The following is a 16,725-nucleotide window of genomic DNA, read 5'->3' on the forward strand; positions in this document are numbered from 1 at the left end:
CTAAAAAGGCAGATTTGCTGAATTTATAAAACTTTTCCCTGCTCTTTCCCAAAGCACTTCCCCAAACAGAAGAACTGAGAGGACTCTAGAATCTCTTAAATTCTCGATGTTTTTTAATTACACCAAGACCTAAATTTGCATGTTGCAGTTGTTTTGGTGTTTTTAATCGAGTTTTCAATCGAGCTGTTCTCCAGGAGATGCTCTGATGCTGCCCAGTGCCCACATCTGCTGGACATCCCTCTGTGGCCAAAGCCCCGGGGCAGGAGGTCACTCTGCACAAGGACAGCGGGGCCAGGAGGGGTCAGGGCCCTGCTGACACTGAAGGGTGTCCAAGCACAGCCCCGAGCTCGGGCCGGAGCGCCGGGAGGAATTCTGGGGAGCTGGGGACATCTCCTGGCCGTGGGATGGAGCAGCACGGCCGGAAAATCCCCGCACAGAGCTCTGAAGCTCCTCCTCTCCCCGGGCACTGGGACAGGGCCACGGGACTCCAGCTCAAGGGAGCACACTCGTCTGAAAGAAAAATAGAAAAAAAAAAGGTTTTTTTGCTAAAAGTGACTAAAACCCACTTGTTTTAAATCACAACATCTCCCTTAAGTACCCTGAACACAAAAGCAGAGCCTGCCTGGTGCTCCTGGCCACATTTTATTTCACAAGTCTGACCTTCCTATTCAACCCCTCTAAATATACACCACAATCAGCATTTCCAGCGAATTAATCCGTCTATCAAATAGCGATGTCTTCTTTCCACACCTCTCCTGGTTTCTATGCAAGATTCCTCACAAATGTGAGTGATATCCAGAAAGTCAGCATTCCTGGCTGCTTTTCCACCCCTGCCTTTGGAATGGAGTGAAACCCTGGGAATCCTGCCCCATTAACGGCCCTCACAACCCGCACAGGTCTCTCCCAAGGAGAAAAGGGGGCAGAAGATGCTGAAATTGTGATTAAAACCCAATTAAAGGAAATCTGACTGGCCCTGCTCACGGGGAGTCACGCAAACAGCACAACCTTTCCCTGGAAAATTCCAGCGGCATCTTAATTAAGGCCGGAAGGGGCCGGAAGGGGCAGGAATGCCGTCCCCAAGCCACGGAGCGTCCTGCCCGCAGTTGTCACTTGGGATCAACCCTGAGAGCATTAAACCACAGCCCTGCGCCCCAGAAACGGCTTCAGAGCAGCTTTCAAAGGAGGTGAAACTCACTGAGTGGTGACCAAACGTAAACCAGATTAATTCCAGGGAAACCCTCCCAGCCCCAGGCCCTGGGACAATAAATTTGTGATCAGTGGTGCAGGAAGGTTAATGAAAGGAAGGGCTGCTGCAAGAACAGGACCTGGCCGACGTGGGCTGTCACATCAGGGCTGGATTAGATATGGAAAAGCAGCACAAACCAGGGAAGTGTCACTGCTCAGCTTCATCAAACTCCACGCGCCGATTTTTCTAATGCAGGACAAGCTGAGTGTCAGCTCCAGGCACATTCCAGGGTGGGCTCTGCCACCTCCAGAATCCCAAAGCTGGGCCAGGACTCTGCAAGGATTTCAGAGGGACCCCGAGCTGGGAATGGCAGCTGAGCCCTACAGACCCTGGGGGCTCCGGGCCTGAGACCAGCCCCTGCCAAGCTCCTGCCGAGATCCCTCCAAGGTCCCTCCAAGATCCCTCCAAGGTCCCTCCAAGATCCCTCCAGGGTCCTCCCAAGATCCCTACAAGCCCCCTCCAAGCCCCTTCCCTACAGACCCACAGAGCCCAGGCTCAGGCAAGAGAGGGAATTTGGATTCACTGGCACAAGATTCAGGCCCTGAGTTGTCTCTGCGTTCACCCCTGAAAACCAGACCCACATGGACAATAGGGAAGGGGTGGGAGTTCACACCGCAGGAGGAAATGGCAGAGTCATTTTGCTGCCCATAGCCTGGCTACCAGCTCAGGAACGAGGCTGGGTTGTTGTTACCCCTTTCCTCCTCTCTCTCCTCCAGGAATTAATTCTTCGGGCACTTTAAACACGTGGAAGGAACAAGAGAATCATTCCAAGTCTGTGCCCAACAGGGTTTGTTATGGACACAGCACCTGTGTGGCTCCCACCAATCCCAAAAATGTCCACGTGGAGAACGCTGCATTTAACTGACCCAGAAGAGCACAAAGGGAACACAGCCAAGAAAGTCACTGGACACAGACCCCACTGCTGGCTCCCACTGCAGCCGGAGAACAAAAGATTTCACGTCCATTACAGAAAAAAAAAGAAACCAGTGGAAGCTTTAGGACCAGCTCAGCGGAGCAGAGTTCACAGATGGTAAGTGCTGGATTCTAATCTTTCCCTACAGGTTTTTGTGTTCTATTTTAGATTTTGTGCTCTATTTTTGGCTCAGCAACAAGCAAGAAGTTTGTCATCCATGCTAATGGCAAAATACTACAAAAATAAAACCCTGTTTACATTCTCCCCAACAGGCCAACATTGTACAAAGACATTTTCCTGCATTACAGCACTCAGGAGGCACAGGACACACGACTGCTCAGCCGTGGATTTCTCAACAGGCATTTCTGTTATGAAAACACCTCTCTCGTTGTTGGAAACTTGTTTAGAGTAGAATCAAACACTGCCAAATATTCCTCTTTACCTGTTAATGGATTAAAGGAAACTGGAAAACACAGGGCATGGAACAAATGATTTTATGGAGAAGTCAGTCAGCCATGCAATGTTTCCATAAAACACAACCCCGGAGAGCTCCAGCCCCAGAAAGGCTCCCAACAACACCAGCACCACGTTTCATTGGGGCTTTGGACTCTTCAGAGGTGGCACTGATGGCAATAGAGAACTTTGCCCTCTATAAATACCGACAGATTGAGCAGCAATCTTTTATTGGTCTGCTGTGGTTCAGGTGTATCTGTACAATTTCGGATACTTCACCATCCTGAAAGCAGGAGTTTAATCTGCACCTCCAAACACCCCAAAGCCAGAGAAAACACTGCCCTCAAATCCCACTGATTTGGGCCTCCTGAGACCCCCAAAACCCCAGCCCAAAAGCCCGCTGAACCCCCTCCCTGCCCAGGGCACAATGATAACCATAGTGATAACGATATTGATAACGACAATCAAAACAATATTGATAGCGATATTGATAACGACAATCAAAACAATAGTGATAACGATAATGATAACGACAACGAGCGCATCCTCGTCAGCACGTTCCCGTCGCCGGGGACCGATCCCCGCGCTGCTCCCGGCGGTGCCCCGGGGCCGGGGCTGCCGAACGCGGAGCGAGAGGAGCCCCACGAGCATTGGGGACCAGCCCCGATCCAGTCCCCAACGCCGGGGCGGCTTTGGGGAGGCGCTGAGCACCTCGGGCACCCCTCGGTTCCCGTCTGCTGTCCCTAGGCTGGGCAGGGCTGGGGACACGCTGGGGTGGGCAGCAGGGACACGTCCCGCTCCTGCCCACGAGGACCCAGTGCCAGCAGCGCCCTGAGGGGCTCGGAGCCGCCCGCCGGCCCCGGCAGCCCCCCGGGGTGGGCTCTGTCCCCCCGGCCCGGCTCTCCGCACACCCGGAGATGCTCCCGCAGCCGCGGCCATCAAACATTCATGGCCTTGGCTGCGCTGCTCAGCCGGAGCCCCACGGCCTCTACATATTTCATTTTTACGCCATTAAAAACGCATGAAGCGACATTTCCTTTCGCCCTGTCCCTAATTCGCTTCCATCTCCCATCTCCCATCTCCGGAGCGGCTGCCGGAGGTTTCAGAGCTGCGTCGGGCTGGCAGGAAGAGGCGTCCGCTGTCCTGGAAAAGGCAAACGAGGATAAGGCGGCTGCCAGGGGCCGGGGAAAGGCAGCGGGAGCCGCTGCTGGCAGAGTTGGGCAAAGGCTGGGAGCTGGAGAGAGAACGAGCGGCCCCTTGGCACCGGGAAGCAGAGCGGGGTGCGGTGTGGGGACCCCCGGGCCCCAGGAGCGGGGCTGGGGCCATCACTGCCCCTTCGGGAGCAGCCTGTGGAGCAGAGCCGCCCATCAGGCGCCCCGGCGGGCTCCGGGAGCGGATAAGGAGATAAGGATAAGGATAATTCCCACTAGGAGACCCCCTCGCCTCCCTCCCACCCGGCACAGCCCCGGGGGTCTTTGCTGACACAGCCCCTCGCCCCCACTCCCTGGGCTCCCAGCTTGCCAGGAGCAAAGGCGGGGAGGGGCGCCGGGACAGCCGAGCTGCTCCCAAGGAATCCTGGCACACACGGGAAGGTGAGGAAGAGGAAAGGGTCCGCAGGGAGACTTGCTGGGAGATGCCCCAGGCCCGCGGTGCCAGCGGATGCTCGGGGATGTGCTGCGGGGCAGACGGGCCTGCGGGCAGGGAGGCCGGTCAGGAGCAACCTGCGGCTGCTCTTATCACAACAGAAACAATCCGACTTTCAAAGGCAAATAAAAATCCTTTCGCACGTTCCGGTGCCTATAAAAATGCCCGCTGAGCGCAGCCTGAGCTGAGAGCTCTGCGGCAGCAGCGTCGGCCCGGGCCGCCGGCCTGGGAGCCTCTCCCAGCTGCTGGAGGCTGCTTTTCCTCCAGCTCGGCTCTTCTGCCCGTGAATACAACGCTCAGTTTGCAGCTCTGCAGCGCGTTTGGAGGCTAAAATCAATCGATACCAACCATTCCCGGGGGCAGGCTGGGAACGCCGGAGCCCCGCGGCCGTGCCCGCAGCAGGCGCAGCCTGAGCTCCGCCGGCAGCCGGGGCCGCGGGGCCGCATCGCCCCGAATTTCCCCGCGGTTGTGCTGCAGCAGCCCCGGCCCCGGCGCCGGGCAGCGCCCGAGGGCGCACACGGCGGGGGCAGCCGGGGGTCGCTGCTCCCCGCGGCCCCGGTGTCCGCCTGGCCCCGGCTCCCGGCCCTGCTGCTCCCAGCTCCTCTCCCGGCTCCCCGGGCCCCGCAGCGGGAAGCGCTGCCAGCCCCGCTCGCTGTGCCGGGGGTTCCCTGCTCAAGGACGGGCCATGGCCGGAGCCCCGCAGCAGCTCCTGCGAAGGGAGCGAACCCCGGAGCGGGAACGTGAAGGTTATCCTCGGGAAAATAAAGGATTCGTTTAGTGCTCGTGCTGCTGTTTGATGGTATCGCAGCCCACGGGGTGTTTACAGCCCCCCCCGCCCGGGCTCGGAGCGGAATTGGGGCAGGAAGGGGCGATGCGGGCGCGGAGCTGCTCCACCCCTCGCTGTATTTACCCCAAACAAAGCCCGGTGCCCTCACCTTAAAAGCGCGGGCAGGTGACGGGGCCGGAGGGGGCCCGGCAGGGGTGGCCGAGCTGGCACATGCTGCAGGTGGGGCTCAGCCTGCCCCGCTGCCCCGGGGGCGCGGCCGGCGCCTTCCCCATGGCCGAGCCGGCCGCGGGCGAGGACGCGGGCACCGGGCGAGGTGAGTGCGCCGAGCGGGACCCGCCCGTGCCGGGACCCGGCCGGCAGAGCGGAGGGGCTGGGGCAGACCCAAATTCCTGCCCCGAGCCCCCCGGCTCGTCCCGGGGCGGGCAGAGCGGGAGCCTCCATTCAGCACCCGGGGCCGGGGCGCCGGCGGTCGGGCGGGCTCGGGCTGATGCTCCTCGGTACCCGGGCACGGCAGCACCCTGGGGAGGGGACGAGGTGAATTTGGGGATCGTGGGGTGCAAACAGCCCCTGACTCACCCCCGGTGTTGGTTCTGTGGCCAGGAGCCCCCGTGACTGTGCTCGGGTCAGGCTGTGCCCAGGGCAGGGAGCGGGGCCGAGCAGCCCCGCATCCAACAGCTCCTGCCCTGAGCCAGACTCAGCCCGATCCTGCTGGCCTTGGGCAAGCGCCCAGCTGAGCTGGAGAGCCGGAGCCGGAGCCAGCCCGGGCGTCAGGACCGTCCCGATGGGCCACCACGTGCTGTCCCCCCGTGTCCCCTTGGCTCAGTGCGAATCCATCCTTGGCTCCCCCGGCAACTGAGCGCATCCACGATAAAAACATCCGAGAGTTAATGAGTGCGCTAATTGCCTTTATCCCTGCCCGATAGTCAGTGCCCAGCAGAGCTCCCCACGCGGGGACAGCTCCCGTGTCCCTGCAGGGTTTGGATCGAGCTCTCCGGCGGCCCCGGGGAAATGCCGCTCCCGTCTCTCTAGGAGGAGCTCAGACTCTGCTCTTCCCAGCGCCGGGCTGGCGGCTGCCCGAGCCCGGCACGGGGCTGTGAGCGGGAGCCTCCCCCGAGGGTCCCCTGCTGTCCCCAGGGGGCTTCTCAGGGGCTCAGCAGCCCCCGCTGCGTCCCCGGACAGGGTCCCTCCAGTGCACGGGGGCACGTGGGGAACGGGGACCCTCTGCCCCCACAGACCGGCCCCGCACCCCCGGCGAGCCCCTCGGCTGCAGCAGCTTCTGCTCCCTCCTCCTCTGACACCCGAGGGGCCGGAGGGCCGGAAGACTTCGGCAGGAGGCCCAAGAGGAGGGCAAACACCCGAGGGCGGCTTTGCCTGCTCTGCTGGGCTCAGAGCAGCCTGGTCTGGGCTGCCAGACACGGACAGGAGCCTCCTGCCCCGTGCTGTCCTTGGGAGGGGACACGATGGAAATGGTCCCTCTCAGCCTCAGCATTGCTTGGGACCCCCCTGCCCGTGGGGTCCCTCCTTGTCCCTGCAGAGCTGGGCTGGGACAGGGCTGCTCGTCCTCCTGGGAGGTGTGACAATGTCCCACGGTCATCCCCGGGGCACAGGGACTGTGTCCCTGCCCTCTGCACCTCCCTCTCAGCAGGTCACAGGATGGGAAGTCCGGAGCTTTTGGAGGGGTGAAAAGCCCCTCACAGAGGGAGAAGAAACCCTGACACCCATTTGGAACCTGGCCCCACACATCACCAGGGCCCTGAACCGACGGGAGCGGGAGAGGGCAAAGCCCAGAACCCTTCCCTTTGCAGGGGAGAATAAAGAAATCCAGGACGTGGCCGTGAGACTTCGGAGCGCCCTCAGCCAGGGTGAAGCGCTGTTGGTGGGGCGGTGAAAGGTGTTCAATAAAAGGTCTTTGTCCTACAGAGGCGCCGGGCTCGTGCCCAGTCACCATCGTGGTCACGTCCGAGGCTGACAGCTGGGACATCGACACCTCGTCCTGCCTGGGCTGTGGGCAGTTCGTGGATTGGGACAAGATGCCGGAGCCGCAGCAGCCGGCGCAGATCCCGCGGGACGTCCTGAGCAGGCCCCCGAAGGAGCTGAAGAGGCTGGCGAGGGAAGGCTGCTGGGCCGGGAGCCACGCGGGCCGGGCCCGGCTCTACCCCCGGCTCATCCAGCAGGTCTCCTGCCGCCTCGTCACCCCCGACGCGCTCGTGTACAGGGACGTGGCCGCCCGGCTCTTCGGGAAGCCCAGCGTGAGCTCCCACCCTCTGCCCGAGTTCCTGGAGGGCTGCCCCATGCCCACCTACTGCCTCAGCCCGCACGGGGTCACCGCCCTGAAGAAGATCCTCATCTGTGTGGGCGCCCTGTTCCCCGACATCACCCACAGCCCCCTCCTGCCGGCCCTGGCGGCGCTGCTGCTGCACTACAGCGAGGACGAGGCCCAGTGCTTCGAGAGCGTCTCGCGCCTCATCGCCAGCAACGCTCCCCACGCCGGCTACATCGACCAGTCCTTCCTGGCCCACCAGGCCTCCTGCATGACCTTCGGGGACCTGGCCAACAAGCACTGCCCGGCAGCTCACAAGCTCATAGCCGGCGCCGCCGAGAACGTCCTCGAGGTCTACTCGGAGTGGCTGTCGTGGCTCTTTCCCGGGCTGCCCTTCGGCTACGCCGTGCGGGTGCTGGACGTGTTCCTGCTGGAGGGCCAGAAGGTCCTGTACCGCATCGCGCTGGCCCTGCTGAAGCAGTTCCGGCTCTCGGTGACCCCGGCCGGGCTGCAGGGCTCCGACATCAAGGCAGAACTGCAGGCTTTCGTCAGGAACATCGCCGAGCACGTGACCGTCGACAAACTCCTGGAGAGGGCCTTTGGCATCCGGCTGTTCTCCCGCAAGGAGATCTGGCTTCTCCAGATGGCCAACAGGAAGGCGCTGATGGAGAGGGGCATCACCGTGGTGCAGAGCAGGTGAGGAGAGCTCTGCGCTCCCCAGCCCTGGGGCTGAGCTGACAAAATGTGAGTTCCGTGGAGAACGCCCGGGGGGAGCTCCAGGCACCTCCCGCAGCTGTGGCTGTGCTGGGCCCTCCCAGCCCCTCGGGGGACCCTGCCAGGGGTCACGGCACAGCCGGAGCCGGGGATGTCGGCAGAGAGCTCGCGGTGCAAAGAGCAGGACAAGCCCCGCTGCAGGGGGCTGTGCCCCAAAAAGCAGAGGGGCCCCAGCCCGGCCTGATGTTCCTCCCCTCGCAGGCCGTCCTTCCACCTGGCCGTGGACATGCAGAACTTCAGCTCCAGCACTGTCACAGCGCAGGAGATGCGCCTCGTCTGGTCCTGGATCCCCGAGCGCTTCTCCCTCTTCCCCCCGCTGCTGCTCTTCTCCACCTCCGAGCACGGCTGCAGCCTGCAGAGGTGAAGCCTCCCCTGCCCCGCGGGGCCGGGCGGGTCGGGCGTGGGGAGAAACCCGGGCAGGGCTTGGTGCTGGAGACAGGAGCAAACACGGTGACCAGGGCACATCCAGGGGCTGCTGGGGACCCTCCCGGGCTCGATTCAGGGTCCTGAGTGGGGCTTAGGGGAGAGGGCAGAGGCTGGGCCAGATGGCCACCAACACCTGGGCACCGCCCGGGGCACACGGGGCCCGTGGATGTGCCACGCAGGGATGTCCCCGTGTGCCACACTGTGCCAGGCACGCTGTGAGCGCCCAGGGACAGCCAGCACACCCTGCCCAGGGCTCCAGCTGCCCCCAGCCTGACCCCCGTGTCCATCTCTGCAGGTTCTACACCTGCTGTGAAGGCTACGAACCCACGGTGCTGCTCATCAAAACCACCGAGGGGGAGGTGAGCGTGTCCCAGGCAGGGCTGGGAAGGGGACAGGGTGGGTGACCCTACTGGCACTTCTTGGAGCAGCCACGGGCTGTGTGGTCCCTGTCCTGCCCTGCCCCGGGTCTGTTCCAGCTCCCAGGACAGAACAAACTGCACCTCTGGCCCCCAGGACACACCTCAGCCGGGGTGCCGGGGGAAACGGGAGGAGTGGGCGAGAGGGAGAGAGGCCCCGAGTGAGACTTTAATTGCAAATACAGACTGACTCATGAATCCTTGCTGAGCCGACTCTCCTGAAGTCAGCAGATGCTTTGTCTGAGCCAGGACTTGCTTTCAGAGCACTAAAGGCAAGGTTCTCTCCCTGACTGCACGAGCAGCCGCACAAGGGAAAGGAGGAGAAATAAGGACAGTTCCTGCTGAGGTAACTGCAAAGGCCCCTGAGCCAGGGCTCTTCCCTGGGACTCTGAGTGCCTCATAAACCCCTAATTTATCTCTCCACTCTTCATCCCACAGTGGAGGAAAATTCTGTGAATTGTTCAGGCCTCCCAAAGATTTACTGACCAACAGTGCTGATGTCCCAGGCCTGACACTTCAGTGGTGTGGAGATAAACACCTGCCACCCCAGGGCCTCGTGCAGGCAAGGGAAGGTCCCTAGAAAACCTTGTTTGCTACAGGTTTTAGCTCCTGTTATCCCTTGGCTGTGCCAAGGACAGGCAGGAGTTCCCAGCCCTCGGCAGGGCCCCTCCAGCCATGGTCAGGTCAGGGGTGTCCGCAGCAGGGTCAGCCTTGGGCGCTGGGCTGGGTGGGCTCAGTGCAGGGCACCAGGGATGGGCAGTGCAGGATGGAGCTGGCACAGCAGGATTTGGCTCTGATTCCCGGGGGCAGGGGCAGAGCCCCTGCCCTGCTGAGCCAGGGCGATGCCCGGCGCTCCCGGGGCTGCCTCTGCCCCGGCCCATCCCCTGACGGCTCCCTGTGCTCTCTCCCAAGGTGTGTGGGGCGTTTCTCTCCTCCGACTGGAGCGAAAGGAAGAAGAGCGGTGCCACATCGGGCTTTTTTGGGACAGGGGAGTGCTTTGTGTTCACTGTAAGTCACGGTTTATGTCTGGGTCTGTCCCTTCATGACTGTCCTGCCAGGTCGCCCTGTCCCTTCCCTGCCCCAGGCCCAGACCTGGACGCAGCACTTGGCCCCAGCCCCCTGAGCAGCAGCAGCACCTTCCCACCGCGGTGGCGAGGTGCTCCAGGGGCAGGGACAGGGCTCACCGGGTGTGTCCCGCTGCCCAGGTGCGCCCCGAGGCAGAGAGGTACGAGTGGGTGCTCATCAAGAAGCCGGAGCTGGCCAAGGCCGTGCCGCGCTCCCGGCAGCGCTCGCCTTCCCCCGCTCCCGAATCCCGGCTCGGCTCCTCCCGGGACAGCCGCAGCTCCAGCCCCAACCACCTCGCCGTGCCCTCGCCGCAGAGGAGAGGCCGCCTGTCCCCGTTCCTGGCCATCAGGCACTTCCTCCTGCCCTCCAAAACTGCCTCCATGTTCATGTCCGGCTCCCGGGACGGGATCGTTATCGGTAAGGGGGGATCGTTATCGGTAAGGGGGGCTCGCTATCAGTAACAGGGCCCTTATCGTTCAAGGATCGGTATCGGTGACTCCCCAGGGTGGCACCCACCGCCCGCCGCTGCCCCGCTGGAAGGGCCCCGCTCCGGGTTAAACCCGGAGCTGCCTCCAGAGGCACAGAGCTCCCGGTTCGGGATATCGGGTTAAAGTCAGGGGAGGAGAGGACAACCCCCTCTTCCTCCAGTCCAGGGAGCTCCTTCCGACCCTGCGCTCGCCCTTGCAGGTGGAGGGGGAGGCCAAGCCCTGTCCCTGGACGCCAGCCTGCTCTGGGGACACACGGAGCGCTGCGAGACCTTCGACAACCCCCCGCTCTGCCAGGAGAACTTCCAGGTGCAGCTCTTGGAAGTGTGGGGCTTCCAGAGCGCGTAGTTCCCGTGGGGACACCCCTCGTGTGCCGCCCACGGGCACGGGGACCCCTCCCCGCGCTGGCCACCCCCGGCCGGGCTGTGGCCACCTCTGCGGCAGCTCCACTCTCCATCGTCCCCTCCGCGCTCCGATCACATCAGATCAGATCAGATCAGATCAGATCAGCGCTCCTGGTGCCGTGGAGAGAGGGCGAGGCAGTGCCAGGACCGGGACTGCGGGCGCTGCCCCTGGGGACATTCGAGGTCCCCTCCCGCAGTTTAAAGCCAGCCCACTCCACCCAGTCTGTCCCAGTTTGGGGTGCTGGAGGGGAGGGCAGCCAGTCTGGAGTTTCTCACACCTCCCGGGCCTGTCTGCAGCGTGGGGCTCAGCAAACCAGTGGCAGCACGGGCAGATTCTGTGGGAATTCTGAGCCCAGGCAAAACCCAACACCGAGCTCCAAAGCTCACCAGAAACACTCTCAGATCCGCTTCCCCCTGGCCCCAAGCCCAGCACAACCCTCCAAGCATCCACGGAGCTCTGCAGCCTCCGTGGGTATCCAGGACTGCCCGGGATCCACCAGCACCGGGAGAGACTCTTCCCGTGCCTGGCTGGAAGCGCTGCCCGGGGATGGCAAAGCCCTGCCCGGAGTTTGCAGGGCAGCGACAGCCCCGGGGGGACCCCACGTTTGGGGCTGAGCCCTTTGCTCTGTGCTGAGCCCAGGCGGGCATGGGGCTGCAGGGCTGGGCACGGAGGAGATTCCCCAGTGGGATCACCGGGATGGGCCATTCTAACGAGGAATGGGAGCATTTGGTGTCGCTCTGTGAGACACAGGAGGGGTGGAGGCCACGGGGAACGCTCTGGCTGCAGCAGGAGAACCTCTCCCACCCCAAACACACTTTCCCAGGTGGGGTCACCTCCCATCCCACCCGTCCCAGCTCTGCAGCCACTCGGGGCAGGAGCTGTGGCTGCCCCTGGATCCCTGGCAGTGTCCAAGGCCAGGCTGGACACTGGGGCTTGGAGCAGTCTGGGACAGTGGAAGGTGTCCCAAACCATTCCGTGATTCCATGATTTCCATGCGCCCAGCGCTGCCCCTGGTCAGAGCTGTCAGTGTTCACAGCAGTCCCTGCCCGAGCTCTGCTGAGCCTTTGCCATGCTGAAAGGGACCCTGAAAGGGATTCTTTCTTCCTGCCCCTTATTCCATTGCTGAATAAAGTTCAAAACTCTTGGAGAATTAAAAAAAAATCCAGCACAAAGGCACGGTGGGGGAGCAGCGGGGCTGGGAGGCAGAGGGAATGTGTGGTAGGGTATGAAGAGATCTGTGTCCTGCTCTCACTTCCCTGCAGAGGGTCAGCACCCCAAACCCTCACCTTACGGCCCCACAACACCCCAGCCCCTCACCCTGTGTCCCCAGGGCATCCTAACCTCTCACCCTAGAGCCCCACAGCACCTCAAACCCTCACCCTACAGCCTCACAGCATCCCAGCCCCTCACCCCATGGCCCCACAGCAGCCCCGCCCTGCCACCCCTTAACCCATTTCCCTTGACCCAGAGTCTTTACTGAAATCCAAGGAAACTTCAGCCCCTATGTGCTCTGACAGGAGCCAGAATACCCCTCAGCTCATCCCTTTAAGACATTTCTGCTCCTTGTCCACACAAAAGTGTTCTCAGAGCAGCACAAGGGACCCGCCTGGGTCACTCCTGTTCCCTGAGCAGGACGTGGGGCTCGTCTGGAACACGGAGCTGCCGGTGTTGGCACAAGGAGGGCAGCCCGGGGGTGGCTCGGAACAACGGGGAATTAACGAAGGAACAATCCCATCCTGCAGGTCTGGATCATCCCCCGCCCCCACGAGGAGCGAGGGACAATTGGCCACTGTCCTGTAACACAAATTGCTACAAAAGGCACGTTTCGTGACATTCAGACCTGATTTCCCTGGCGATCTGGGGCAGCTGTGGGTGCCCTTGTCCTTCCGAGTGCTGGGCTCGGCAATTTTAGCGCTTTAAACAAGGGGGGCAGCGCAGGAGGTTCTGCTGTGGCTGCCGCGGTGCAGTTACCTTGTAAGGAAATGCTTCCAAGTGTCCCAAAGCACTCCCTTCTCCTTCCAGAACTGATTCCTACAGGGGCTGTCTCTGAGAAGGGAACTCACTGATGATTTGGGTAGAAGGGAGAGAAGAGACACATGGGGTGGGAGGAACAGGCAGAGCCTCCAACCTCCTCCTTCCCTGCTGCCTAAACCAGACGTTTCTGATCAAAGCAAGGATTTTGGAGCAGACACGGGCTCACCTTCACCCCTTCTCCTCTCCCTTCCTTCCTCCCTGCCCTCTTCCCCCACTCCTACCAAATGCAGCTTCCAAAGGCCTGAAATGGGAAATTCATCAGGCCCAGCTTGTTCTTGCAGTCAGGGAGAAGGTCCTGGTACATTTTTATCTCCCACCACTGTCAGATCCATTTTCATCCTTCCCATTTTCCTTTCCCAGCTCCGTGCAGTGATTCCCCTCCCACCCACCTGCTGCACACACAAACAATTCCTTGTCACCACACTGTCACCAGCTCCTCGTGGAACACACATTTAACGTCTCATAGCAGAAATTTCCAGCTGCAGCAGAGCCTTCAGTGCCACAGGAGGGACTTTGAAGATGTTTTTTCCAGTCAAACCCACAGCATTTATCAAAACAAATGTGTTTCCATCCTTGTTTCCGCACAATTTAGTCCCTGGAATTGCTAACCCTGGGAGAAGGGTTGATTTTATTTCCCCCCTGCAGAGCTGGGTGATTTCACCAGGCATCTTTGTACTTTTCCTTGGAAATGCAGCAGATATTGGCACTTCTATGGAAAATTCCCCCCTTTGGTGCCCTGTGGAGAGGAGCTGCCCTGGGCTCAGCAGGGAGCTGTGCTGTCAGCGGCTGGGCTGCTCCGAAGGCAGTTTGGGGATGGGCACTGCCTGGCCCAAGAGGGAATTTCCCTCCCTGGAGGGGAGCTGGGCCAGGCAGCCGCCCCTGGTGGAGCTGTCCCTCCCTGGGGGATTGTTTTCAGCACGTTGTCGCAATTTATCTGAAAAATACAATCCCAGAATGGTTTGGGTTGGAAGGGACCTCAAAGCCCATCCATTCCCACCCCTGCCATGGCAGGGACACCTTCCACTGTCCCAGGCTGCTCCAAGCCCCAATGTCCAGCCTGGCCTTGGGCACTGCCAGGGATCCAGGGGCATTCAAAAGATGTGTTTCAGTGAACAACCATCACCCTTTATCCCCGAAACCTTGCTCACACTGGGAATTAGGTGCCCCTGGCACCCCATGAAACTCCAAACCTGGAATCCACAGCCCCCCACGAGGAGTTTGTCTTTAAAGAAAGGGTTTAGATCTGCTGGGGGAGGGGAAGATGTTTATGAAAATAAGTTGGGTCAACCTTAAAGGAATTCTGCCTTTAGATAGAGGAGAACGTGTTTATTCCCTGGGTGTGATCTGAAGATTCCTTTGTTTGTGTTTTGAGGAGGAGTGGCAGAACTCTTCAGTGGGATGATGCTGCTGCTGCTCCTTGTTTTCCACCTACGTGGAATTATCTGTACGTGCATTTCTGGGAGGTCTGTAAATGCTGGGATAAACAGCCAAATTCATTTTGATCCCTGTCACAGCTGAGCAGCTCCAAGGCTGCCGAGGCAAAGGGGGATGCGCCATGGAAATGCATTTCCAGAAAGGGTTCATTTGCACTCTAAAAAAAAAATAAAATATATATTTAAAGGAGGTGAGCTGGAAGAGTTCACAGGAGATCAGAGCAGGACAAAGAACAAATATTCCTGCAGGGGAAGGGGTGGGCAGGCAGGGTTTCTGATGGTGTTTTTATTTATAATCACACTTCAAAGCATTGAGCTCTTGCTGTAAGGAGTAAATAATGAATGGGGATATTTTTAACCTCCTACACGGACTCCGTGTTTCATCCACAAGAGGTCTGGCAGCATTAATGGAGCTGCCTGGCTGCTGGGATAACGAGAGCAACCCAAAGATCTCTGTTTACTCCGGGGGACCCAAAGCACAGCCTGGGCAGGAGAGAAGAACAATTACAGAGTTAATGTGGAGATCAAACCCTGGTGAATTCTGTGGGGGCAGGCTGGGAGAGCTGGGGGTGCTCACCTGGGGAAGAGAAGGCTCCAGGGAGAGCTCAGAGCCCCTTTCAGGGCCTAAAGGGGCTCCAGGAGGGACCTTGGACAAAGAATGGGGACACAGGACACAGGGAATGGCTCCCACTGCCAGAGGGCAGGGATGGATGGGATTTTGGGAAGGAATTGTTCCCTGGGAGGGTGCCAGGCCCTGGCACAGGGTGCCCAGAGCAGCTGGGGCTGCCCCTGGATCCCTGGCAGTGCCCAAGGCCAGGCTGGACATTGGGGCTTGGAGCAGCCTGGGATAGGGGAAGGTGTCCCTGCCCACAGAAGGAGTTTGGAACTGGATGGGCTTTGAGGTCCCTTCCAACCCAACCCATTCTGGGATTCCATGATTTCATGAGCCTGGCATTGAATCCTGTCCACTTCAAGGTGGTTTTTTTCTGTTTTATTAATCCCCTATTCCCTCACAACATGAAGAACTGAAGAGAATTCCTTGGAAAAATCAAAGCAGCCTTGGCAGTGCTGCAAACCCTCTGATGTATCAGCAGGAGCAGGGAGCTTTCATCAGAGACATTCCATAGCCAAGGGTTTGATTTCTAATCCCAGCACCTGCCCCAAGGCCAAACCCAAAGGTCATGGCAGGGGGAAGCCTTTTCCAGGGAAAACTGCAAAGCTCCAGATCAAAAGCAGCTGATGGGGCTGTGATAACTGAGGACTCCCAAAGTGCTGCCAACACCTCATAGGAGATTTTTTAAGACATTGTTCAGGAAGGGTTTGTTGGTGGATCACGTTCCTGATCAAAGGAATCCCTTTGATCTCCTGCTGTTGCTCAGAGCATCTGCCTGAAGCTGCTCCCTGGCTGCTCCTGGTGGGGCAGTGAGGCAGGAAAACCCTACTGGGGGTTCTGCTTTCCACAGGGATCGATCTTGGCATTACAGGAGACCATGGAAGTGCTGGAGACAGACCAAGGAACAAATCCTGTGCAAGGAAATCACAAATCAGGAATTATTTTCTTTCAATATTTGTTTCTGCCATCCTCATTTATTCGATTCCTGTGTTAAACAGCCCTGGAGCTGGTTTGGGTGGGAAGGGACCTTAGGGATCATCCCATTCCAGCCCCCTGTCATGGGCAGGGCCCCTTCACTGGACCAGGTTGTTCAGAGCCCTCTCCAACCTGGCCTTGGACAAGAGTTTGTCCCCAGCCAAAGTTTTAATTGCTTTAATTTTATTATTTGTTGTTGTTGATCCCTTCCTGGCTTGGCACAAAGGCTCAAACCTCACCAAGATCTGGCAGTGCAGGAGGCTCTCCCCCCTTGGCACAGCCTGAAAATCCACGTCCTTCCAAAGCAATGAGGGAACCGTTTGCAGTTTTGGGTTAATCTGATGCCAGCATCCCTGACTGGTGCATCCCTGCCCCAGAGCTCCCCGGAGGGGCTGGGTTTGGGGGTAATTGTAAGGACCACATTGCACTGAGGGTTCATTGTTAACCTGTTAGCTGCTCCTGAACAGAGCACACCACTGACAGGGAAATGCAGCCTCAGTTTCCCAGTTCTGGCTCATTTCAGGAGACTCGAATTGCTGCCGTTCTCCTGCTTTACAAAGCACCTCAAGAGCTGGGCTTGAAGGGGGCCCCCCTTTTGTTGTGCCACTTTTCCCTGCCCTGGTTCATCTTTGCGGCATTTAGGGCACGTTGAACAAAAGCCAGAGGTTCTTTCTAGATTTCCCTTCCTGTCATATCCCTGGATTTGTGTGCTTTGGAGCTGATCTGAAATCTTCAGCCCCGTGGCAGCTCGCTCTTTGTTCCACCAAGTAGAACAAGTGTGTCACAAACAGGCTCC

General features: G+C 59.7%; 1 protein-coding gene across 1 annotated transcript; it reads left to right on the forward strand.

Moving 5' to 3' along the window:
• Positions 1-5,218: 5,218 nt before the first annotated feature.
• Positions 5,219-10,899, forward strand: LOC138120114 (TBC1 domain family member 24-like). Its single transcript, XM_069032565.1, has 7 exons — positions 5,219-5,356; positions 6,964-7,999; positions 8,279-8,437; positions 8,799-8,862; positions 9,832-9,927; positions 10,125-10,401; positions 10,672-10,899. The coding sequence occupies exons 1-7, from the start codon at positions 5,254-5,256 to the stop codon at positions 10,815-10,817; spliced, it is 1,881 nt and encodes a 626-aa protein (XP_068888666.1). The 5' UTR covers positions 5,219-5,253; the 3' UTR covers positions 10,818-10,899.
• Positions 10,900-16,725: the final 5,826 nt, after the last annotated feature.

This window comes from Aphelocoma coerulescens, chromosome 18, assembly GCF_041296385.1.
Source record: "Aphelocoma coerulescens isolate FSJ_1873_10779 chromosome 18, UR_Acoe_1.0, whole genome shotgun sequence".
In the NCBI taxonomy this organism is placed as follows: Eukaryota; Metazoa; Chordata; class Aves; order Passeriformes; family Corvidae; genus Aphelocoma; species Aphelocoma coerulescens.